This window comes from Misgurnus anguillicaudatus, chromosome 19 (assembly GCF_027580225.2).
Source record: "Misgurnus anguillicaudatus chromosome 19, ASM2758022v2, whole genome shotgun sequence".
Taxonomy (NCBI): Eukaryota; Metazoa; Chordata; class Actinopteri; order Cypriniformes; family Cobitidae; genus Misgurnus; species Misgurnus anguillicaudatus.
In genome coordinates, this window is record NC_073355.2 from 32,191,850 (window position 1) to 32,216,030 (window position 24,181).

Genomic DNA, 24,181 nt, shown 5'->3' on the forward strand with positions numbered 1-24,181 from the left:
AGTATTAAAAAAAAACAAAAGGCAGGCGTGTGTATGATTTGCTAGCATCGATCGCATGGCGTGGCTGAAAATAATTTCATCATTTTTATTATGAGATTCTCCATCCAGGCCCCGAGCGGCGTCTATTCGAGCCTCGGTGTTGCGTTAAATTCCATTCCCGTCTAGCGAGCGCTTTACCGGCCGTCGTCCATGGCTCCGCCTCGGCATTTCAATCGAGAGGATGACATTTTTCCTTTTTTCTGCAACACACTCACCCTCCCACCCTCGCTCTTTCTTCCTTTTCTTTTTTTATCCCGTCTTCTCTGCCCCGCTATATCTCCCCCACCGTTGTGTCCCCCTTGTTTTAAAGGGATAGTATATTTTGAGTGAACACCCCCTCCGTGTCTTCCTCCCCTCCTCCACGCGTTGTTCTCGAGCGCGGTGTCGTCCTCTCTCGCACCCCTCCGACGCACGAGTTCGGCCGACGCAAATTACACCGTAAAACAAAGATACGAGAAACCATCAACGCACTCCTCCTTAAAAAACACGGCACACGACACAAAATCCTCGAAGACAGAGATCCGCACGCTCGTATGTGCGGAAAGTGAGCGGTCCGGTGGAAAAAATGTCGCAGGTCCTTAAAGGTAAAGATGTACGCAGACGCAGCGGCGGTAAATATAGAGCGACTGCAGATAATAATGGTACGCGCTCGATGGAATTAAATGTACATCCGATGCACTGACAGGACCTGGAACATCACCATTAAAAGTTTAACTTAAAAAATACAATAAAAAACAAGTTATATCTGGTGTCAGGTATATTTATTGATAAGCCTGATTTACAGTGGTACAAAAATGTTTACTTCACAGTTATATCACTCTCATTTTATATATTTATGGCATCTGATACTATAAATAATTATATAATATATACCCTTAAAATGTTTTTAGGAGCAACAGTATGTCTATCCCTCTGACACAATCCAACAATACATTCAGAAGCCTGTGAATGAAACTGATGCCAGACACATGATAGACACTTTTTTTATAATGTCACCACTCTTTAAACTACTACACAAATAGATAAATATGTTTTGATATACCTGCAACATAACAAATAGGAGTCTAATCAAACAGCGCTTGACATTTTCATAAACGACAAAATAATTTAGTTAAATATTACAACTAATGATAATCAACCGCCAAATACAATAATACTCAAGAGGATTTCGGCTGAAGTGTAGAATGTACCTGTGTTTTATGTATGCGTGTATGTGTAAATATTGTTGGTTTGATATACAAGAACTATCCTAAAACCAATTAAAATTATTTATGCATTATCATTAAGAACATAGTAATGAATTATTACATACAGAAAAACCCCAAACCAACATGACACCTCAAAAATGTAATGAATGACACACAAAACATAAACATGGTACACTCAGTGCAACTACATCCATTAACAGTAATAAAAAGCACAACTATAGGAATATGAATACAAATAAAATGCCCTAGTATATTAGCATTGATTATTTATATTTAAATAAATATAAATGCTTACTGAGGCTTTGCAAGGTCCCGTGATTGATTTCCACATATTCACACTTATGACTATCAAAGATATCCCTTCTAACTCTCATTATTTAGAAGCACCATCTCTTTCCTTTGATTTTCTCCCTGTTTCTTTGCTTCTGCACACCATCTCACTTTCTCTCTCTCTCTCTCCCTCACTGTGCTTTGCTTCTCGCTCTCTCACGGTCGGCCACATCGATGGCGGCCATGTTGCGGGAGGCTGTGATGAGGTGCAGGAGACTTATGCCAGACTTCATCAGACAGACCACGCCGCAAACTCCAAGCAGCCACTGCAGCCAAACCTGGAAAGAACGAGAAAGATGGTTATTCCTTAAATGTAGTATTGTTAAAGGAACACGCCCAGATTTTGGGAATTTAGCTTATTCACCGTATCCCCCAGAGTTAGGTTAGTCCATACATACCTTTCTCATCTCCATTCGTGCTGCAACCCCGTCCGACGCAGCCCCCGCTACCCCAGCTCAGCACAAAGACTGGAAGTGAACGGCCCCAGCCAGCACACTGCTCCCAATAAGTGACAAAACAACGCGAACACTTTCCCATCTATGTGTTGTGATCTGCATAGCTACACTGCTACACCAAAAAAGGTCATATGAGACACAGCCATCCTTCAACAGCACACACACTGGGAACTACACTCTCAGAAGGCGAAGCACCGCCACTTGGGCGGAGTGATTTGCACAACTCTGACCGAACTCTCTGCTCCTCGCCAGGGGCTTCTCGGGTGCTGTGAGCAAATCAGTAGCAGTGCTTCGCCTTCTGAGAATATAGTTCCCAGTATGTATACTGTTAAAAGATTGCTGTGTCTCGTATGACCTTGTTATATGTACACGGTGTGACTTGCAAATCACAACACATAAATTGGAAAATGTTCACGTTAATTTGTCACTTACTTGGAGCAGTTTGCTAGCTGAAGCTATTCACTTCCAGTCTTTGTGCTAAGCTAAGCTAGCAGGGGCTGCGTCAGACAGAGTTACAGCACGCACGGAGATGAGAAAGGTATGTATGGACTTATTTAACTCTGGGGGATACGGTGAATAAGCTAAATTCCCAAAATCTGGGCGTGTTCCTTTAATTTTCTTGGGGCGTCAATTGTAATATGATAGGGCATCTTTCAAGGTCACTAATATGAATAAAACTGAGCTAAAGAAAGGAAAAATTTACAATAATAACATTTTAAATATTAATATGTTAAAGCAACATACAGAACAGATTGATGATACTCACCCTGGGGTTCCTCAATGTAGTGCATTATATACAGCAGAGCAAAGAACAGCTCGTTCCCCATGCACATGAAAAACAGCACAGGCTGTGGAAAAACATTAATGTCAGCTAGGAACATCTTTAAAAGGTTTGCATACATACATTTAGATGAACTATTTATGGCAGCATCCTACTCTCTGGCCAGTCTTTAATTCCTAATCAAAACAACTAATTAGGAATTTAAGACTGGCCAGAGAGTACATGACAGCCCCTGATATTTCTCTATAACATATGTGACTTTGTTTTTACTGGGAAAAAGACTGGATTAGGCCAGGAGGAGGACAACGGCTTGTCAGTTCCTTAGTAAAAGAAAAAGCTGATTGGTCGCTGTCAAAGCCATGAGTCTATCCCACCGACACCCAGCAGTAATGTATAATTAAAGAGTCAGAAGGGCTATTAACTCAGTGAGTTAACCAACGCTCACACGACAACGATGTAGTAAAAAACAGAAATATTCCTTTTCGTTTTTATGAAAAATGTAGACAATGGTATCAAAAAGATCTGGGTTTGCACGAATCCATGAAAATAACTTAAAATGCTGTATTATTTGTGCCAATTTTTTTAAAGTAAAGGTCGATTACTAACAAGTTGCTACATAGGACTACAGACGTTATTGATCACAAATGAAAATTATGGCCTTATAGCCCAAGGTTAACTTTTTATTTCTAATAACTGTACTTTAGACTTCAAGTTGTGTTTATATGTGAATATTATCTTGATGGATAAAATGTGTTAAGTTTTGTTCATCACAGAGGTAATTTTTTGCAATAATCCTATGGAAAAATCCCATGTGAAGCTTACCTCCAGGTTGAATTACAAAAATAAATCATCCCTGCAGCTTTCTATTCACAGAATTAACACATGCGCATGAAGTCACCGTCATCACAGATTTGCTTTTTGATAGATTTTATGTCGACGATAAAGCGTTGTTTGCACTTTGATGTCTTCAAATATTTGCTTTTTCAGAACGTCAATGTTGTATAAACAGCCCTTTAATGAATGAAGCAGGCTTACGACTAAAGGGGATTGCACACCGGACGCGCAGCTCAGCGCCGCGCCGTTCTAAAGAATTAGATCACATTGTTTTCTATGAGTATACCCACATCAGCGCCCCCAGGTGGCGCCTGTCCGCGCAGCCCAGTTTTGACTCAGGAAGTTGCTCAAATTCCTGTCGCGCCACACAGCGCCACTCACATAGTTTAACATTAAATAACATCATATTTGTCCCAAATCATTAATGATTAACATTGGCTGCGAACGTATATTTTGCATTTTGAAGTAGACGCTATCTGACAAAGCTTGCGCTATTTAATGTGCACTTCCGGTTTACGATACCTCCGAGTTGTCCTAGACGCGACTCGACGCAGCGCTGAGTTGCGCGGCCGGTGTGCGACCCTCTTTAAAATGAGCTAAAATGGTAAATGGAACGGCATGTTTATGATGACAATTTATGATTGTGTTTATGCAAAAGTTTGTTACCCTGGATGTGTAGTACAGCCGTAGGATGGGGTTGCCAGAAAGATCAATGGTCTTATGGCTGGTGGCTCCTTTCATCGTGGAACTAATAGAAAAAAGAAAAATTCAAATCAAATACAAAATTCACAAATGTCACACAGGTATATCTGCTAGCAACTGTGCAATGATAAGAGTTTAACCATTGGACCATTTTTCCCATGCTGGAAGGATAAAATGCAATTAATGTGGACGTAATTTTAAATTTAATTAAAGACTGAAATCGGAGAATATAAACCAACAGAACAATCACATAAGTTAACCCTCCCAAAATGCATCCTTTGCACATCAGAGGGTGATTTTAGCTAAAAGTTTTAATTGAACAAACCTGTGCAAATGCAGCCAGTGGCTGGCCACATCCAGACACATGCTGAGCTGGAATAGGAAAGTGTAGGATGGATACAACAACGCCAGATTCACCAGCAAGCACATGGTAGCACAACGGTCTGTCAACATGTCCAGCATGGCACCAAACTTTGTACCTAATCGAAGGGTAAACAGAGTGAAAGCAGAAAGAAATAAAGACAACATACAGCAGAAGTTTAATGATAACTACCTTGATTGAGAGCACGGGCTGCATGTCCATCAAAGGCATCTAATAGCGCACTCAGTAGGTAACAGAATACTGCTGGGCCTGGGCAGCAGGGCATCAAGTAGAAGGATAGCAGAGCCAGTACAATACGGGCATATCCTAAAAAGGACAGAAAGGAAAATTTGAGTATTAAAGCAATAGTTTATTAATATAATAACACATATAGTATATTAAAATTCCTTAATGCAGTGGTTCTCAAACTTTTTCAGCGTGCGACCCAAAAAGTAGTGCTGCCTTTTTTTGGTTTAATTTCCCAGAATTCATGATAATTTAATGTATTTTATAAAATGTCATAAAACTGGGGTCCCCCTGGGGGTCCCGGACCCCAGTTTGAGAACCACTGCCTTAATGCATGTCACTGTAACTAATACAGTGACAACCCTGCTATTTGTGATAGCCTAGATTTAATGGTTATATATAAATATATTCTCTAATGGTCTCTGTAGGTAATGTGCTGTGTTCTGTTGGTGGGATATTATCAAGCTGATGGGAGCCAGTAAAACTCCATTGAATCTTGCTGGAATAAGGTCCAAAACATTTCATAAATAGATTTTGTAGGAATTTTTATTCTAAACAGCTTAGGGTTGATAATAGTATTTGTAATTGAAATCATTTTACACGTGTAAAAACACAACAGCAATGAAAAGCAACACATGTAGACTACATAGATGTTTTCATTAAAGACCGCAGCGGTTAAATACAGCTCTATGCGTACATCTGTGCGTCCGATAACTTAAGATCAGACCGGAAACGATGAATTAACACTCACCGATCAGATTCGGGACGAAAAGGAAGATGTTTTCTTCACTCATGGTTATGTTAGTATTTGGACGGAGCTCTACGGGAGCTGAAATATATCTTCTTGTTTTCTATTTCCCTCTTCAAACCCTTCGCTCGTTGGAGGACTGAAAAGGCAGCGTGACGTGTGACACCATGCTTCCTGTGCGTGCGCGCGCGCTGTTAAACGAATCATCCCCTTTACTGGCACGCGCTCTGTCAGCATGTTAACCCGAAAGATATGTTTGAATATTTTCATATATGAACTCAGCATCGACAATAGAAGTTTAAAAAAGCTATATGAAAGCTATAAGAAAGTTGACATGCCATATATACATTACTAGTTCTTTTATAATTCTTTTGTATCACAGGACTGTTTCCAATAAAATAAAATATGACGAAGGGAGACTTTTTACTGGTTAATGTTTCCATGTGCGTGTGTGTTTGGTGTGTCCTTAAAAGCTTGCACTCAAGTCACTTGAGATGATTTTACAATGAATTTAAGGAAATCTGAGCTTTTATACAAAGGAATTATTACCATGGCAAATACCACAAAATTTGCTTACATTTGCTTAATCCTAAAATTATTTAAAGGATAATGTGCTTTTAACCAAGCAAGGAACGTTTTAAGGATGCTCATGTTTAAAGATCAGGGGTTTTCAAACATTATGATGTCAGGGACCACCCACATATGATGAACCCTTAGGGCCCGCTTTCCTAAAATATATATCCATATTTGGTATTAAAAAACATTTAAACTGTTAGATAAAAAGTAATTTAAATATTATAAAGATAGCAAAATTGTTTACAAATGTAAATAACTGACTTTTCCAAATTTTGCTAGTCTTTTTTCCTTTGAAATTTTCTGAAGACCCATTAGAACCTTCTGGGCTGACCCCTCAGGGTCAATTTACCTCAGTTTAACTCTCATAAGACCATATTTTCCTGTATACGTTATAGTCCCTTGGGGGTAAAAATGACCCCAGAGATTAAAAGAGTGATTACAAAAAAATATATACATTTTAATGATAGAAATAATATATAATTTGTTTTCATTTGGTGTTTAGAAAAGTTTTATGGTTACAGTTTAGGAAATAAAACCCTTCGACCAGCAGAGGCCCATAGAGACCCATTCATTTTACTGAATGTGGCCAACTGCTCAACATCAGTACTTTAGTGAAACATTTTGTGAATTTATGTTTATATAAACATTAGAAAGGACATTAAAAATAAATATTGTTTCAAATAGCAGAATTTTTTTGTAGTTTTTGATGCATTTTAAATTGTTTAAAAAGTTTTTACAAAATGCCACAGAAATTTGACTGAATGTAAGTGTGTGTGTTTCCGTGTGTGTTTGTCTTTATGAGTGTGCAAGTTTTACGGTGTCTTTGTGTGTGAGTCTGTGTTTGTGCATGAGCACCTGTGTGAGCATTTTATGTCTTTGTTTTGCATCTGTGGCTGTTTTTTGCCAAATTCTATAAGAAATGCTCTCTGTGACAGTCATACCTTTGTGTGTGTCTGTTTGTGTGTGTGTGTGTGATTGAGCATGTATTTTCTATGTAACATTTGTGCTCTAGTACCAGGCCTACCTTTCTGTGTTAAATGTTCAGATTTATTCTGGATGCATTGATTTTTTTTGACAAATAAAAAGAAGAAAAAATATGTTTTTGCATTTCCCATTCATTTCAATTGGGGTCATTTTTACCCCCAAAGGGACTAATTCAGTGAATGTTTTTACGCCTCTTTAGAACGACCGAATCAAGCCCAGTTTTTTTTATATGAATCTAGACAGATAATCTGGAAAAGTCACAAAATTTTATTCCACTGACATGAAGGGAACCATGTTTTTAACTGAAGAAAAGTGGCTTGGGAGTAAAAATTGACCCCAAGGGTCTTATTAGGGTTAAAAACTCCTGCTCAGACCATCTTAGATGTATGACTTTCTGCACAGTCTGAGACCGAATCCTGTCTCTTTTAAGCATTATAATGGATAGTGCCCCATGTTTTAAAAAATCCCAAAAGCACATCCATCCATCAAATACCAATCCATAGTTTTAAACGTCTTCCGAAGTGTTTTTTTTTAATATTGGGTCAGAGGTCAGCCTTTTACCTGACATCAATTCTCTCATGAACATACGTGGCTGTAGTTTTTAATGTTTTAAATAATTGTCCCCCTCACAAAAATCCATTGCTTCACATTGGAAGATATTTATGGATTAGTTTTTGATGGATGGATGCCCTTTATGGAGCACTATCCAATGCCATTAAAAAGCTAAAAAAAGGCAGAATATTATTTAATATAACTCTGTGATTGGCTGAAGGAGGACAGTCATATATACCTAGAATGGCTCGGATTAAAATACAGGCAAATTTTAATTTTGAGGTAAACTATACATTTAATCTTAATCCTAATTTTTTTCTTTGCTGGATTAAAAACACCGGTGTACACAATACTTTCTCCAGTGTGTCTTCTTAAAAACTAGATTTACTTTCAACATGCATCCAGTAGGAATAGCAAATCACCAATATAACATTTACATCATATTTTTTAGTAACGCTACAGAATTTCCAACCAGAGAATTGTTTTCTGAAGAAAAAAAAATGCTATTTGAACAAAATGTCACAGGAAAATATAAGTCCTGGATAATATTACTGCCATATATTACATAAAAACACCCAAGCTTTTGTGACTGGATCTAAAAATAGCCCTTCCCTGGACTCAACATGTGCTTTTGGCAGGCAACAGATTTCACCTCAGCATTGCCTCTGTCTCTATGGAAACGGTCTTTTATCTTCTTCAGTCAGCATCACAGTGGTGATGGTAGATGCCAGATGTGTATTTTTGCAATTTAAAGTTACACAAGTTCAAAGACAACACGTACATCAGCCCAGACAGACCACACAAACAAGATCATTTTTGTATCCTTTTTAATAACCTGTTAATCCATTACTGTACAAGTCCTTTATCACGTGAGACCGCCAGTATTCGTTTCACCTGAATGTAATTAGTCCTTTTTTTGTGAGCCTACAGTTCTGAACAACCGTTCTCTCCATCAGCCTTTCAAACATCACATTTCAATCTTGAAATACATTTTTTCACAAACAAAATCTTTCAATCACAGTTTCACCTCCACCCTCATGGCTCCAATCTTTCAAACACTGTAGGACGCAATCCATTTCATACCTCTTATAACGCAACCCCTCTCAAGAGGATACACTAGGAAGAATCCAGCATGTCTTGCTGTAAACACATTACATGGTGGCCCAGAGCTACAGGTGGGCCGAGGTGTATATTCATCCCCTACTTTGTCCGTAAATGCTAGTAACCTATTAAGGACAAATAACATGGGAATGCTGGAAAAAGGAGCAAAAATAAAAGGGAGCTTGGGAATGATAGAGGATGTGAACACTGAAATGGAGCGAGAGGTACAGGGAAATGAGGTATCTCCTTGGGTACGGAGAACGAGATAGACGGTCCTAGTGAACGCTGGTGTTTTAACAGAGCTGGCAGTGTGGGAACACAAATAAGGAACACAATATCGTTGGCAATACCTGCCTAATCTATCACCACGCTGAGATTTCGATTGTAAACAGCTTGTGTAGCTTTCGTCCATTCTTGTAGTGATTTAATACCTTAAAAAAAAAAAAATGCATTCCGGCATAAAATGGAGGAAGAAAGTTGTTGGATTGGAGGGGGTTGTTCGAGACACTTGCCTAGAAATTGTCTATACAGCTAAAATTTTCTTTTAAAATGCTTTGTACAAGTTTAATACTGGATCTAAAATACTACTCTCCTGACAGATCACTGCACAACAGACTCCTACCCTGATGTAACACAAGGAATGCTGGGATAGGTAGTCTTTATATTTTTGGACTAAAATGAGACTTTTACTGACACTGCCAACGTTTCCAGCCTAGTTGTAAGCATCGATTAAAACAAAAAGGAGGATAAAGTAGAAAAAAAAGAAAAATTAGTGTACAACGAAAATATTACAGCGGCAGTAGTAGGTGTAATAATAATCGTCTTTTCTCCATCTCACCATCCAATTCACATAGCAAAATTATTATTAACCTATACAGGAGTTAGTGCTTGTATATACACACGGATTGTTTAAGTACAATATAGATCAAAAGCGGTAAACAAGAAACAATCATATGACTTTCCTGTAAAACCTTTGACACTATACACATATTTACTCATTTATAAATGCCTGTCGTGTATGTTTGTACACAAATGGTCTCTGTACATCAGTTTCATGCATTTATTTGTAACTCAACTCCCCTACATGTACATCATATTTACACAGTCTGCATTTATAGTGTCAAGGAGATGGCTTATTCACCAAGCCAGGTTTAATCTTAAAACTAATAACTGAATTGTAGCCCAGTTAAAACCAACTGCAACTGAATGGCAGCATGCCCTTATAAGGACAGTGGGGCGGAGTTGCCTTAGTTTAGCTGAGCCTCTAGATGGCAGTATGACATGTGGCATCGTCTAAAAAAAAAAGGAAACGTACAGAATACAAAATAACTTGGAAATAAAAACCTGCCAGTCTCAATTACAAATGTACAGTTTAAAAACCCTTACTGATAGATGTTCTTTTAGTATTGTTTTAGTTATATCTACATAATTACAAAAATTCGCCCTTTGCGGTTTCCTCAGTTTACATCTCTTCTCCCTGAAACAAGTTTCTGCACATGCTACAGCACCTTTCTATTGCATCCGACTCAAATCTCTCTGCCCTGAATAGCAGTAAAACTGACATTAGTCGGACTCATCATCTACTGGCTCACAAATGCTCGGAGACTAAAAAGATTTTGTTATTATTATTCATTCACCCAGTTAATGTTCAGAACCCATATGCTGTTTTACATCCTATGGAACATAAAAGGAAGTATTTAAAATCTGTATCACTACCATAATATAGTGACCAACTAAAACCAATTTTAAAAAATGCTGGATAAGAAAAAATGCTTAAAGCATCATATGGCTTCAAAACATGAGGGTGAGTAAACAATAACAATATAATTTTGGGCAAACAATTCCTCTAAGAATAAAGTCGAACTGCACTGAATTCAGCTTTATGCGATACAGGACAAATCCCAATACAATATCTGGAAGCACGGTCTTTAAGTATTAAAATCTAAATGAAAAAGTATTATGTGCAAGCTTAAAAAGTGCAGAACTCAAAGAGTTTCAAAGCGAAAGGAAAAACGAACCAGCAGACAATGAGTCCGATCTACAGTATTGGCACCACTTATATTATTTGAATCCCTTCTGTCAAACATACTCAACAGTAAGCCTTTCTTTTCATTTACAGTACTTTGTTATCTTCCTCTCTTGATCTAAACCCTGAGCCCTCCCAAATCCTAATTCCTTGGTAACCCTGAGATCGATCTTTTTGTAAGTACAGGTGTTTCCATCTAGAAATGGTTTGAAGTGGTCCTCATCTGTGCCTCTCTGGTCAATTCTTGACCTAGAATTAAGATTTTTCCTTTACCCGAGTATTGTTTCTCTAACTTAATCTCTGAAGGTAAAGCACACGTTAAATTCTAACACACCCCTCAGAAATATGCTAAACTGCACCTGCATATCCCTTTTTGAGACCCCTCTATGAGTAAGAAAGGTGGGATCCGTTGGAGATGTGTGACGTCACTGATGTACTCCGACTCAAACCTCCGTCTCCACCTGACCCGCCGCCTCCACCCGACGCGGTCCTCCGAAGAGGTCCTGGACTGTTCCTGAGGGCCAGCAGATTGGGGCCTCTCACAGCCAACCCCTCGACCCTTCCTCCGTAGCCACTCTGAGAGGAAGATGAGGAGGAGGAGGATTGTGGAGAGGAGGAGGAAAACGAAATGGGCGGGGGAGGAGGAGGTGGTGGGAGAAGCGCCAGGGACTGAGATGAGGCATGGGAGGAGAAGTGGTGTGAGTGGCCATGAGATGAAGATGAGTGATGACTCCCCCCACTTCCCCCACTACTTCCTCCTCCTCCACCTCCACCACCACCAGCACCCCACTCTCTCTCTCTGGTATCCCGGTAAAGGTGTGGTGTGCTCTGGTGGTGGTACTGTTGCGGCACGTAGCGAAGTTGATGATGATGTGATGACGATGAAGACGACGACGATGACGCAGAAGAGCGAGAGCCGGGATGGCCACGGGCGGCCATTCCTTCCAAATCCCGCTCTCGTTCTCTCTCGCGGACGGAGATGTGGTCCGCTCGGCTGAACCCGGCTGTGCTGTTCTGACTTCGCCAGGATGGCGGCGCGGCAGAATTTTGGACGCCGTGACTCCACTGGCTGCCCGAGCGTGGCACGGGACGGGATGGCCAGCCACCGGACCCCGAGGAAGGAGGGTTGGAGTAACCTTGATTGTAGGCCTCAGCAGGTATTCCACTTAAAGCCATGTTGCTAAAGCCCAGACGCATGCTTTCCGAGTCGAAGGACTCGATTTCTCGAGCTTGATGCTCAAGCAGAGCCCGGATCCGCTCCGAACGCTCATTCTGGAGGGATAACATTTCCTCCTCGATCTGAAAAGAGACAAAGGATCCAGAAGAAACAAAGGGTTAATGAAAAGGGAAGAAGACAAAGGGAAGGCTTTGTTTCATAACTCCCTAAACAGGTAGCATTTTAAGATTTTATAGGTTGGCTTTCAATACAAAGACTAATACTTTTTCATTGCGTGGTACGACACGGCACCACTGAGCCTTAGCTTTCCGGTTTCCTTGGAACTCACTTGGAACCTCAAACGAGGTGGTACTAAAAAATTTATCAGTTACTGTACAAAGGAAAAAACCCCAAAAGTGAGCAGTAGGGGTGCGCGGGGCAAAAACTAATGCGGGGTTAGTTGTAACACCGAATGTTTACACTGTTGCACAAGGTTGAGAGTTTTGTTTTTGCTGTATTTTTTCACGCTGCCAAAAGACGATCTCCCGCAAATTGTTGGAAATGTATCATGTTTTTCCAGAGTGTTATTGATTTACGAGTGTTTTAATGGTATGCAAGTACATTTTTTCATCATGTTTTTTTTTCGGTTTCTAAGTTGGGTGTGTAAGATACCAAACCCAATGCTATGTCATATTAATCAGTCTTGTTAACTAAAACATAGCATCGTTTTGAAATATGTCTGCAGCTCTTAGCAACTTTTTTGGTGGGCTTGAAAATATTTTGACCCAGCGGGGTTAATTGTCCAATTACAATAAGCCCCGCCTATGGGGTAAGTTGTAACGTTTGCACTTTGGTCACGTTTGGTGTAATTGTCCAAGAATGGTAAGTACTAGAAATAAACTTCAAATGTTCATTTGTAGCAGAGATGTGTGTGTTGCTTGTGTAAAAAATATATTTAATCAAACTCAAATATTTTTTGAATGATTGAGCCAAAACCGAAAAGCGTTAGGTTGTGCCCCGCTCTCCCCTACTGAACAATACTTTCCAATGAAAAAGCACCAAGAAGCCTTTAATTTGATTATAAACATGTATACATCCATAACCCCCTTCTATTGTTCCTTTACCCTTTGTTCAAGAAGAGCTCTTCGTATAGACACCCTCTGCTCCAAGTCTTTGACCTCTCGCTCGTGTTGTGTGTCTGTGTGCATCTTTATTTTGCTTTGATATGCGTTCAGGAGCTCCAACTCCTGCTGCAGCTGCATGCGAAGCGCTCTGTACTCGTCCTCCTGCGTCTCATCCAATCGCAACTGTTGGGGTGGAGCATCAGTAGAGAAGGAGTTAATTGAGGCATTTAGCTTTAACATGGAGGTTCTCTGATGTGCAGAAAACCAATAGACATATTAAATGTGGAACCTGTTGTGAACAAGTCATATTTTTTGTCTTTTGAGATTTTATAGTGAAATGTCACATGGACAGTCTTTCACCCATGTTTTCGTCTGTACACATGCATCGTCTGTGAACAATAAATCATTGTGTAAGTGTATGTCAACGAATGCGAAACAGTGCATTAAAGACGGTCTCTCCTTGCCTTACTCACAGCCTGTGTGGACAGCATATCTTTGATGGAATGGTCGTATTGCTCAGCCAGGATGGCCAGTTTACGCGTCTGCTCCTCTTTGAGTCTCTTCAGCACGTTTTTATGCTCCGATTTGGGCGTGGTCTCCAGCAGGTGGTTTCTTAGGGCTTTGTACTGCCTGGTCTGAATCTTGCAGGTGTCTTGGAAGTGACGCTTTATCTGCAGCTCTTTCGTCTGGAAGAACAAAGACCAAACGACTGATGACTCAAGTCAACATTTAAGCATATGTTTACATCAGAGGAATGTTTGTGCAGGTGTGAGCCCATGAATGCAAAGGAATCTGTATGGACGAGCCCATTTTCCTAAACAAACATCCATCAAAATGTACAACCTCACCGGTTTGAAACACCCCTTCATACCTTTAGGCTCTTGGGTTGCTGGCGGACCTCCACGGCGTGTTTCTGGCGTAGTTCCTGCTCACGTCGCTTATTGTACTCCATCTGATTGGCCAACTCGCTCTGGTGCTGAGTGCGGATGAGTTCGGCCCGAGTGTGCTGAACAAGCCCCAACTGCCTGAACTCCAGCTCCTGAGTGGTCTCATGATGTCTCAACAACATTGCACACTCCAGATCCTTCTGGGTCTGACGTTTGTTTAGGTCCTTCAGTGGGACGAACAGATAAAGGAAGAGATTTGGTGTTACATGTGAAAGAGCAAGAGGGATAGAGGGGTAACGTATAAAATAGTGTTGGACAAATATGACAACAATGTGGGCCTAGCAAAAGCGAGCATCACACAAATAGAAATTCTGAATCATGAATTGACAGATAACCAACCAACGTTCTTGCAGACTTAAACAAGCAAGCGTCAGTCTCACCTCTCTGAGCAGGTCCTGTTCCAGATTGTGCCTCGCCAGAAGCATCTTCCTCTTGTACTGTCGGCACTGGAGCTCGTAATACTGCCTCTGTCGCCGTAACAACCCTGCCTCCTCCTCAGCCTGGACCTGCTGCATGCACTCTTTCTGACGCACCAACCATTCCTGCTTCTCTCGCTTCGGTGTGGACTGGTTCTCACTCAGCTCCTGTTGCCATGGAGAAGGAATTCAGGGTCACAAAGGCGTGATGAATATGTGATGAATATGATAGAAATTACAAGTCAACCCACATATCGCAGCATTTTGACCCATTTATAATTCAATGCTTTATCGACTATAATTACTCCGAATTCATTATTATGCAGTATTGAGAAGTGTGTATGTGTGTGTACCTCTTTAAGCTGGTCCTTGCGTTGCCTGTACTGTCGTTTTTGTGAATCCAGAAGGCTGCTGAGTTCTTTCTTCTGCTGGTTCAGTATGTGCTGCTGAAACTTCTTCTCTTCTGTCTGAGCAGCTTTGATCTGAAAACACAGATAAAGAGACAAAAATCACAATAATAACAATAGCTGCGTTTACATGGACAATTGAAATTTGTTTAAATTAGGGATGTATAACAATTAATCGTGATTAATCTATAGCAGAATAAAAGTTTTTGATTACATCATATATGGGTGTGAACGAAGTTTAATAATTATGTATATATAAATATGCACAAATGCATGCATAATTTTAAGAATAATAATAATAATAACTAGATGAGGTTAAAGTTTGTGAACAAACTTTATGTTGGCTTGAGAAAGCCTAGTCTGAGAGTGATAGCTGGAGCTGCAGTTGGGGCAGTTAAGTTAGTTGGGGCAGATGGGTTAGTTGGGGCAGAATTGGGCAGTTGGGGCATTTGTGGCAGATGGGGCATTTAGGGTAGTTGGGGCATTTGGGGTAGAATTGGATAATTGGGGCAGACGGGGCACTTGGGGCAGATGGGGCATTTAGAGCAGTTGGGGCAGAATGGGGCAGATGAGGCAGTTGGGGCATTTGAGGCATTTAGGGCAATTTGGGCAGAATGGGGCATTTAGGGCAGATGGGGCATTTAGGGCAGATGGGGCATTTAGGGCAGATGGGGCATTTAGGGCAGAATGGGGCAGATGAGGCAGTTGGGGCATTTGAGGCATTTAGGGCAGTTTGGGCAGAATAGGGCAGATGGGGCATTTAGGGCAGATGGGGCATTTAGGGCAGATGGGGCATTTAGGGCAGTTGGGGCATTTGGGGCAGAATGGGGCAGATGAGGCAGTTGGGGCATTTAGGGCAGTTGGGGCAGATAGGGCAGTTGGGGCATAAAGGGCAGAATGGGGCAGATGGGGCATTTAGGGCAGATGGGGCATTTAGGGCAGTTGGGGCAGAATGGGGCAGTTGGGCAGAATTGGGTAGTTGGGGCAGATGGGGCATTTGGGGCAGATGGGGCATTTAGGGCAGTTGGGGCAGAATTGGGTGTTTGGGGCAGAGGGGGCAGTTCGGGCAGTTGGGGCATTTGGGGCAGAATTGGGTAGTTGGGGCAGACGGGGCATTTGGGGCATTTAGGGCAGATGAGGCATTTGGAGCAGAATTGGCCAGTTGGGGCAAATGGGGCAAAATGGGGCGGTTAGGTTATTTGAGGCATTTGGGGCAGAATGGGGCAGATGGGGCATTTAGGGCAGTTGGGACATTTATGTGTGTGTTTGTGTGAGTATGATTGGGTGTATAATATTGTGTTTGTGTGTGTAATTTTGTGGTTGTGTGTCTGTGTGTGTGTGTGGTTGTGTGTGTGTGTGTGTGTGTGTGTGTGTGTGTGTGTGTGTGTGCATGTCTGTGTTTTTGTGACAGTATGTTATATATAATTTTGTGTTTGTGTGTGTAATTGTGTGTCTGTGTGTAGTTGTGTGTCTGTGTGTGGTTGTGTGTCTGTGTGTGATTGTGTGTGTGTGTGTGTGTGTGTGTGTGTGTGTGTGTGTGTGTGTGTGTATGTGTGCATGTCTGTTTTTGTGACAGTATGTTATATATATAATTTTGTGTTTGTGTGTGTAATTGTGTGTCTGTGTGTAGTTGTGTGTCTGTGTGTAGTTGTGTGTGATTGTGTGTCTGTGTGGTTGTGTGTGTGTGTGTGTGTGTGTGTAGTTTTGTTTGTCTGTGCTATTGAGTGAGTTTTGTGAGACAGAGATAGACTGAGAGAGGTTGAGAGATGATGTAATGTATTTGTATGAGTGAGAGTTGACAGTTAGAATTTGAAAATAAACACTCAGCCTAAACATTCTATGAATGTAAGTCTATGGGACTTTTTTGGGATGTTTGATCGGACGGTTTAGGAGAACCGTAAGTCCGATCCCTTAGAAAAGATATAGCACACCTCCTCAGATCAGACTGAAGGTCTGTGCAAAGTTTGGTGGCTGTAGCTTAAAAGCTCTAGGAGGAGTTAGAGTTAGAAATTTTGGTCTCAGAAGAAAAAGAATAATAATAATAACTAGATAGGTACATTTCCTGAAGAAAATGTGAAGTGGTGCTTGCCGTGGCAAAATTCTGGGGACCATTTATGATTATACTCCAAGCCAAAAGTAAAACGATCCAACTCCCGTGTCTCTGTGATGTTCTGATGGGGAGATATAAGGCTGTGTTTATCCGGTTGCTAGGGTACTGTATTTGGTTGCTAGGGAGAAAATTTGCATCTACTAGTGATTACACTCCGAGTCACAAGTCAAACGGTCCAACCCCCATGTCTCTACGATGTTCTGATGCAAAGATATAAGGCTTTGTTTACTCTGTTGCTAGGGTACTGTATTTGGTTGCTAGGGGAAAAAATGGCATCCCATAGTGATTAACCGCCGAGTCACGAGCCAAACGGTCCAACCCCCGTGTCTCTACGATGTTCTGATGCGGAGATATAAGGCTTTGTTTACTCTGTTGCTAGGGTACTGTATTTGGTTGCTAGGGAAAAAATTGGCATCCCATAGTGATTACACTCTGAGTCACGAGTCAAACGGTCCAACTCCTGTGTCTCTACGATGTTCTGATGCGGAGATATAAGGCTTTGCTTACTCTGTTGCTAGGGTACTGTATTTGGTTGCTAGGGGAAAAAATGGCATCCCATAGTGATTACACTCTGAGTCAAGAGTCAAACGGTCCAACCCCCGTGTCTCTACGATGTTCTGATGCTGAGATATAAGGCTTTGTTTACTCTGTTGCTAGGGTACTGTATTTGGTTGCTAGGGGAAAAATGGCATCCCATAGTGATTACACTCCGAGTCACGAGTCAAACGGTCCAACCCCCGTGTCTCTACGATGTTCTGATGCTGAGATATAAGGCTTTGTTTACTCTGTTGCTAGGGTACTGTATTTGGTTGCTAGGGAAAAAATGGGCATCCCATAATGATTACACGCCGAGTCACGAGTCAAACGGTCCAACCCCCGTGTCTCTACGATGTTCTGATGCGGAGATATAAGGCTTTGTTTACTCTGTTGCTAGGGTACTGTGTTTGGTTGCTAGGGAAAAAATTGGCATCCCATAATGATTACACTCCGAGTCACGAGTCAAACGGTCCAACCCCCGTGTCTCTACGATGTTCTGATGCGGAGATATAAGGCTTTGTTTACTCTGTTGCTAGGGTACTGTATTTGGTTGCTAGGGAAAAAATTGGCATCCCATAATGATTACACTCTGAGTCACGAGTCAAACGGTCCAACCCCCGTGTCTCTACGATGTTCGGATGCTGAGATATAACTGTTTGAATTTTATGTTGCTAGGGTGCTGAAAAGTGGTTGCTAGGGGCGTGGCTTAGTAAGTCTTTAAGGATCCTGAGAAACTGATTGGATGCCTGAGTAAAATGAGCCCACCCCCATGTCTCTATGACACTCTGGTGCAAAGATATCCATCTGGGCATTTTATAATGGCAGTCTATGGGAGATGTTGCTAGGGTGCCCAAAATTGTTGCTAGGGGCGTGGCTTAATAGCTCTGAGATGATCCTGAGAGACTGATTGGATGCCCGAGTGAAATGAGCCCACCCACTTGTCTGTAGGACATTGTAAAGCGAAGATATCCCATCTGGAACTGTTTTATTCCCTTATATGGGCATGTTTCCTGCCCCATTATAAGTCAATGGGAATTTTCGGGTGCCTCTTACACCCCAGGGGTACAACTTACACCCCAATGTCATGTATGTTCTTATAGAGCCTACCACCCTCTTCAAATAATGTAACCCACATGTTTCTACGAATTCCTTGAGTGGAGCTATGTCCCGTCAAAGTTCGGCGCAATGTTAAGTCAATGGGATTTTTTGGATGGTTTTTCGCCCCCCTTTCGAAAATCCTGCACCCAATCGTTTATAAAAGTCATAGCACACCATTCCTCAATTATCCGGTCGATTTGAGCCCTCTTTCGTGGGACTACGGCAAACCGTGTGGGACGAGTTACGTGCCGAGATTTTGTGCAGACATAAGAATAATAATTATAATAATAAGTATGCAAGATAATAATAGTGATGCCTTGCATAAATGCAAGCACCACTAACTAGATAGGTACATTTCCTGAAGAAAATGTGAGTGGTGCTTGCCGTGGCAAAATTCTGGGGACCATATATGATTATACTCCAAGCCAAAAGTAAAACGGTCCAACCCCCGTGTCTCTACGATGTTCTGATGCGGAGATATAAGGCTTTTTTTTAATCATTTGCTAGGGTACTGTATTTGGTTGCTAGGGGAAAAATTGGTATCCCATAATGATTACACTCTGAGTCACGAGTCAAACGGTCCAACCCCCGTGTCTCTACGATGTTCTGATGGGGAGATATAAGGCTTTGTTTACTCTGTTGCTAGGGTACTGTATTTGGTTGCTAGGGAAAAAATTGGCATCCCATAATGATTACACTCCGAGTCACGAGTCAAACGGTCCAACCCCCGTGTCTGTATGATGTTCTGATGCGGAGATATAAGGCTTTGTTTACTCTGTTGCTAGGGTACTGTGTTTGGTTGCTAGGGAAAAAATTGGCATCCCATAATGATTACACTCCGAGTCACGAGTCAAACGGTCCAACCCCCGTGTCTCTACGATGTTCTGATGCGGAGATATAAGGCTTTGTTTACTCTGTTGCTAGGGTACTGTATTTGGTTGCTAGGGAAAAAATTGGCATCCCATAATGATTACACTCTGAGTCACGAGTCAAACGGTCCAACCCCCGTGTCTCTACGATGTTCGGATGCTGAGATATAACTGTTTGAATTTTATGTTGCTAGGGTGCTGAAAAGTGGTTGCTAGGGGCGTGGCTTAGTAAGTCTTTAAGGATCCTGAGAAACTGATTGGATGCCTGAGTAAAATGAGCCCACCCCCATGTCTCTATGACACTCTGGTGCAAAGATATCCATCTGGGCATTTTATAATGGCAGTCTATGGGAGATGTTGCTAGGGTGCCCAAAATTGTTGCTAGGGGCGTGGCTTAATAGCTCTGAGATGATCCTGAGAGACTGATTGGATGCCCGAGTGAAATGAGCCCACCCACTTGTCTGTAGGACATTGTAAAGCGAAGATATCCCATCTGGAACTGTTTTATTCCCTTATATGGGCATGTTTCCTGCCCCATTATAAGTCAATGGGAATTTTCGGGTGCCTCTTACACCCCAGGGGTACAACTTACACCCCAATGTCATGTATGTTCTTATAGAGCCTACCACCCTCTTCAAATAATGTAACCCACATGTTTCTACGAATTCCTTGAGTGGAGCTATGTCCCGTCAAAGTTCGGCGCAATGTTAAGTCAATGGGATTTTTTGGATGGTTTTTCGCCCCCCTTTCGAAAATCCTGCACCCAATCGTTTATAAAAGTCATAGCACACCATTCCTCAATTATCCGGTCGATTTGAGCCCTCTTTCGTGGGACTACGGCAAACCGTGTGGGACGAGTTACGTGCCGAGATTTTGTGCAGACATAAGAATAATAATTATAACTAGATGAGGTTAAAGTTTGTGAACAAACTTTATGTTGGCTTGAGAAAGCCTAGTCTGAGAGTAATAGATGGAGCTGCAGTTGGGGCAGTTAAGTTAGTTGGGGCAGATGGGTTAGTTGGGGCAGAATTGGGCAGTTGGGGCAGAATGGGGCATTTGTGGCAGATAGGGGATTTAGGGTAGTTGGGGCATTTGGGGTAGAATTGGATAATTGGGGCAGACGGGGCACTTGGGGCAGATGGGGCATTTAGAGCAGTTGGGGCATTTAGAGCAGTTGGGGCAGAATGGGGCAGATGAGGCAGTTGGGGCATTTGAGGCATTTAGGGCAATTTGGGCAGAATGGGGCATTTAGGGCAGATGGGGCATTTAGGGCAGATGGGGCATTTAGGGCAGATGGGGCATTTAGGGCAGAATGGGGCAGATGAGGCAGTTGGGGCATTTGAGGCATTTAGGGCAGTTTGGGCAGAATAGGGCAGATGGGGCATTTAGGGCAGATGGGGCATTTAGGGCAGTTGGGGCATTTAGGGCAGTTGGGGCATTTGGGGCAGAATGGGGCAGATGAGGCAGTTGGGGCATTTAGGGCAGTTGGGGCATTTAGGGCAGTTGGGGCATTTAGGGCAGAATGGGGCAGATGGGGCATTTAGGGCAGATGGGGCATTTAGGGCAGTTGGGGCAGAATGGGGCAGTTGGGCAGAATTGGGTAGTTGGGGCAGACGGGGCATTTGGGGCAGATGGGGCATTTAGGGCAGTTGGGGCAGAATTGGGTGTTTGGGGCAGTTGGGGCATTTAGGGTAGTTGGGGCATTTGGGGCAGAATTGGGTAGTTGGGGCAGACGGGGCATTTGGGGCAGATGGGGCATTTAGGGCAGATGAGGCATTTGGAGCAGAATTGGCCAGTTGGGGCAAATGGGGCAAAATGGGGCGGTTAGGTTATTTGAGGCATTTGGGGCAGAATGGGGCAGATGGGGCATTTAGGGCAGTTGGGACATTTATGTGTGTGTTTGTGTGAGTATGATTGGGTGTGTAATATTGTGTTTGTGTGTGTAATTTTGTGGTTGTGTGTCTGTGTGTGTGTGTGGTTGTGTGTGGTTGTGTGTGTGTGTGTGTGTGTGTGTGTGTGTGTGTGTGTGTGTGTGTGTGTGTGTGTGTGCGTGTGTGAGTCTGTGTTTTTGTGGACGTATGTTATATATAATTTTGTGTTTGTGTGTGTAATTGTGTGTCTGTGTGTAGTTGTGTGTGGTTTTGTGTCTGTGTCTGTGTGTGATTGTGATTGTGTGTGTGTGTGTGTGTGTGTGTGTGTGTGCATGTCTGTGTTTTTGTGACAGTATGTTATATATAATTTTGTGTTTGTGTGTGTAATTGTGTGTCTGTGTGTAGTTGTGTGTCTGTGTGTGGTTGTGTGTCTGTGTGTGATTGTGTGTGTGTGTGTGTGTGTGTGTGTGTATGTGTGCATGTCTGTTTTTGTGACAGTATGTTATATATATAATTTTGTGTTTGTGTGTGTAATTGTGTGTCTGTGTGTAGTTGTGTGTCTGTGTGTAGTTGTGTGTGATTGTGTGTCTGTGTGGTTGTGTGTGTGTGTGTGTGTAGATTTGTTTGTCTGTGCTATTGAGTGAGTTTTGTGAGACAGAGATAGACTGAGAGAGGTTGAGAGATGATGTAATGTATTTGTATGAGTGAGAGTTGACAGTTAGAATTTGAAAATAAACACTCAGCCTAAACATTCTATGAATGTAAGTCTATGGGACTTTTTTGGGATGTTTGATCGGACGGTTTAGGAGAACCGTAAGTCCGATCCCTTAGAAAAGATATAGCACACCTCCTCAGATCAGACTGAAGGTCTGTGCAAAGTTTGGTGGCTGTAGCTTAAAAGCTCTAGGAGGAGTTAGAGTTAGAAATTTTGGTCTCAGAAGAATAATAATAACTAGATGAGGTTAAAGTTTGTGAACAAACTTTATGTTGGCTTGAGAAAGCCTAGTCTGAGAGTAATAGCTGGAGCTGCAGTTGGGGCAGTTAAGTTGGTTGGGGCAGATGGGTTAGTTGGGGCAGAATTGGGCAGAATGGGGCAGATGGGGCATTTGGGGCAGATGGGGCATTTAGGGTAGTTGGGGCATTTGGGGCAGAATTGGATAATTGGGGCAGACGGGGCACTTGGGGCAGATGGGGCATTTAGGGCAGTTGGGGCATTTAGAGCAGTTGGGGCATTTAGGGCAGTTGGGGCAGATGAGGCAGTTGGGGCAGATGAGGCAGTTGGGGCATTTGAGGCATTTAGGGCAGTTGGGGCATTTAGGGCAGAATGGGGCAGTTGGGGCATTTAGGGCAGATGGGGCATTTAGGGCAGTTGGGGCATTTAGGGCAGATGGGGCAGTTGGGGCAGAATTGGGCAGTTGGGGCAGACGGGGCATTTGGGGCAAATTGGGTATTTAGGGCAGATGGGGCAGTTGGGGCATTTGGGGCAGAATTGGGTAGTTGGGGCAGACGGGGCATTTGGGGCATATGGGGTATTTAGGGCAGTTGGGGCATTTAGGGCAGTTGGGGCATTTAGAGCAGTTGGGGCATTTAGAGCAGTTGGGGCATTTAGAGCAGTTGGGGCATTTAGGGCAGTTATGGCAGATGAGGCAGTTGGGGCATTTGAGGCATTTAGGGCAGTTGGGGCATTTAGGGCAGTTTGGCCAGAATGGGGCATTTAGGGCAGATGGGGCATTTAGGGCAGATGGGGCATTTAGGGCAGATGGGGCAGAATTGGGTAGTTGGGGCAGACGGGGCATTTGGGGCAGATGGGGTATTTAGGGCAGTTGGGGCAGAATTGGGTGTTTGGGGCAGACGGGGCAGATGGGGGAGTTGGGGCATTTGGAGCAGAATTGGGTAGTTGGGGCAGACGGGAAGTTTGGGGCAGATGGGGCATTTAGGGCAGTTGGGGCATTTAGGGCAGAATGGGGCAGATGAGGCATTTGGGGCAGATGAGGCATTTGGAGCAGAATTGGCCAGTTGGGGCAATTGGGGCAAATTGGGGCGTTTGGGGCATTTGGGGCAGATGCGGCATTTGGGGCAGAATGGGGCAGTTGGGGCATTTGGGGCAGATGGACATTTATGTGTGTGTTTCTGTGAGTATGATTGGGTGTGTAATGTTGTGTTTGTGTGTGTAATATTATGTTTATGTGTGTAATTTTGTGGTTGTGTGTCTGTGTGTGTGTAGTTGTGTGTGGTGGTGGGTTGTGTGTGGTTGTGGGTTGTGTGTGTGTGTGTGTGTGTGTGTGTGTGTGTGTGTGTGTGTGTGTGTGTGTGTGAGTGTGTGAGTCTGTGTTTTTGTGACAGTATGTTATATATAATTTTGTGTTTGTAATTGTGTGTCTGTGTGTAGTTGTGTGTCTGTGTGTGGTTGTGTGTGTGTGCATGTCTGTGTTTTTGTGACAGTATGTTATATATAATTTTGTGTTTGTGTGTGTAATTGTGTGTGTGTCTGTGTGTAGTTGTGTGTCTGTGTGTAGTTGTGTGTGATTGTGTGTCTGTGTGGTTGTGTGTGTGTGTCTGTGTGTGTGTGTAGTTGAGTTTGTCTGTGCTATTGAGTGAGTTTTGTGAGACAGAGATAGACTGAGAGAGGTTGAGAGATGATGTAATGTATTTGTATGAATGAGAGTTGACAGTTAGAATTTGAAAATAAACACTCAGCCTAAA

The 24,181-nt window shown here is 42.5% G+C and overlaps 2 protein-coding genes across 3 annotated transcripts in view; both read right to left on the reverse strand.

The window, feature by feature from the left end:
* Nucleotides 1–8: 8 nt before the first annotated feature.
* cdipt (CDP-diacylglycerol--inositol 3-phosphatidyltransferase (phosphatidylinositol synthase)) lies at nucleotides 9–5,893 on the reverse strand. Its single transcript, XM_055194449.2, has 6 exons — nucleotides 5,708–5,893; nucleotides 4,903–5,037; nucleotides 4,675–4,828; nucleotides 4,314–4,395; nucleotides 2,799–2,880; nucleotides 9–1,854 (listed from the first exon to the last, which is right to left on the reverse strand). Exons 1-6 carry the CDS (start codon nucleotides 5,748–5,750, stop codon nucleotides 1,709–1,711), a joined length of 642 nt encoding a protein of 213 aa, XP_055050424.1. The 5' UTR covers nucleotides 5,751–5,893; the 3' UTR covers nucleotides 9–1,708.
* A 2,733-nt stretch (nucleotides 5,894–8,626) lies between these two features.
* The window catches only part of taok2a (TAO kinase 2a), a 58,609-nt gene continuing 43,054 nt past the window's right edge, over nucleotides 8,627–24,181 (reverse strand). Inside the window, exons 15-20 of one of the 2 annotated variants that reach the window (XM_055194385.2) lie at nucleotides 14,940–15,068; nucleotides 14,551–14,754; nucleotides 14,095–14,334; nucleotides 13,697–13,909; nucleotides 13,224–13,406; nucleotides 8,627–12,242 (exon numbers count right to left, since the gene is read on the reverse strand). In XM_055194385.2, coding sequence (XP_055050360.2) covers nucleotides 11,328–12,242; nucleotides 13,224–13,406; nucleotides 13,697–13,909; nucleotides 14,095–14,334; nucleotides 14,551–14,754; nucleotides 14,940–15,068 — 1,884 coding nt within the window. In that variant the 3' untranslated portion in view covers nucleotides 8,627–11,327. Of the gene's footprint in view, nucleotides 12,243–13,223; nucleotides 13,407–13,687; nucleotides 13,910–14,094; nucleotides 14,335–14,550; nucleotides 14,755–14,939; nucleotides 15,069–24,181 lie in introns of both variants that reach the window. The other variant, XM_055194384.2, reaches the window with a different exon arrangement.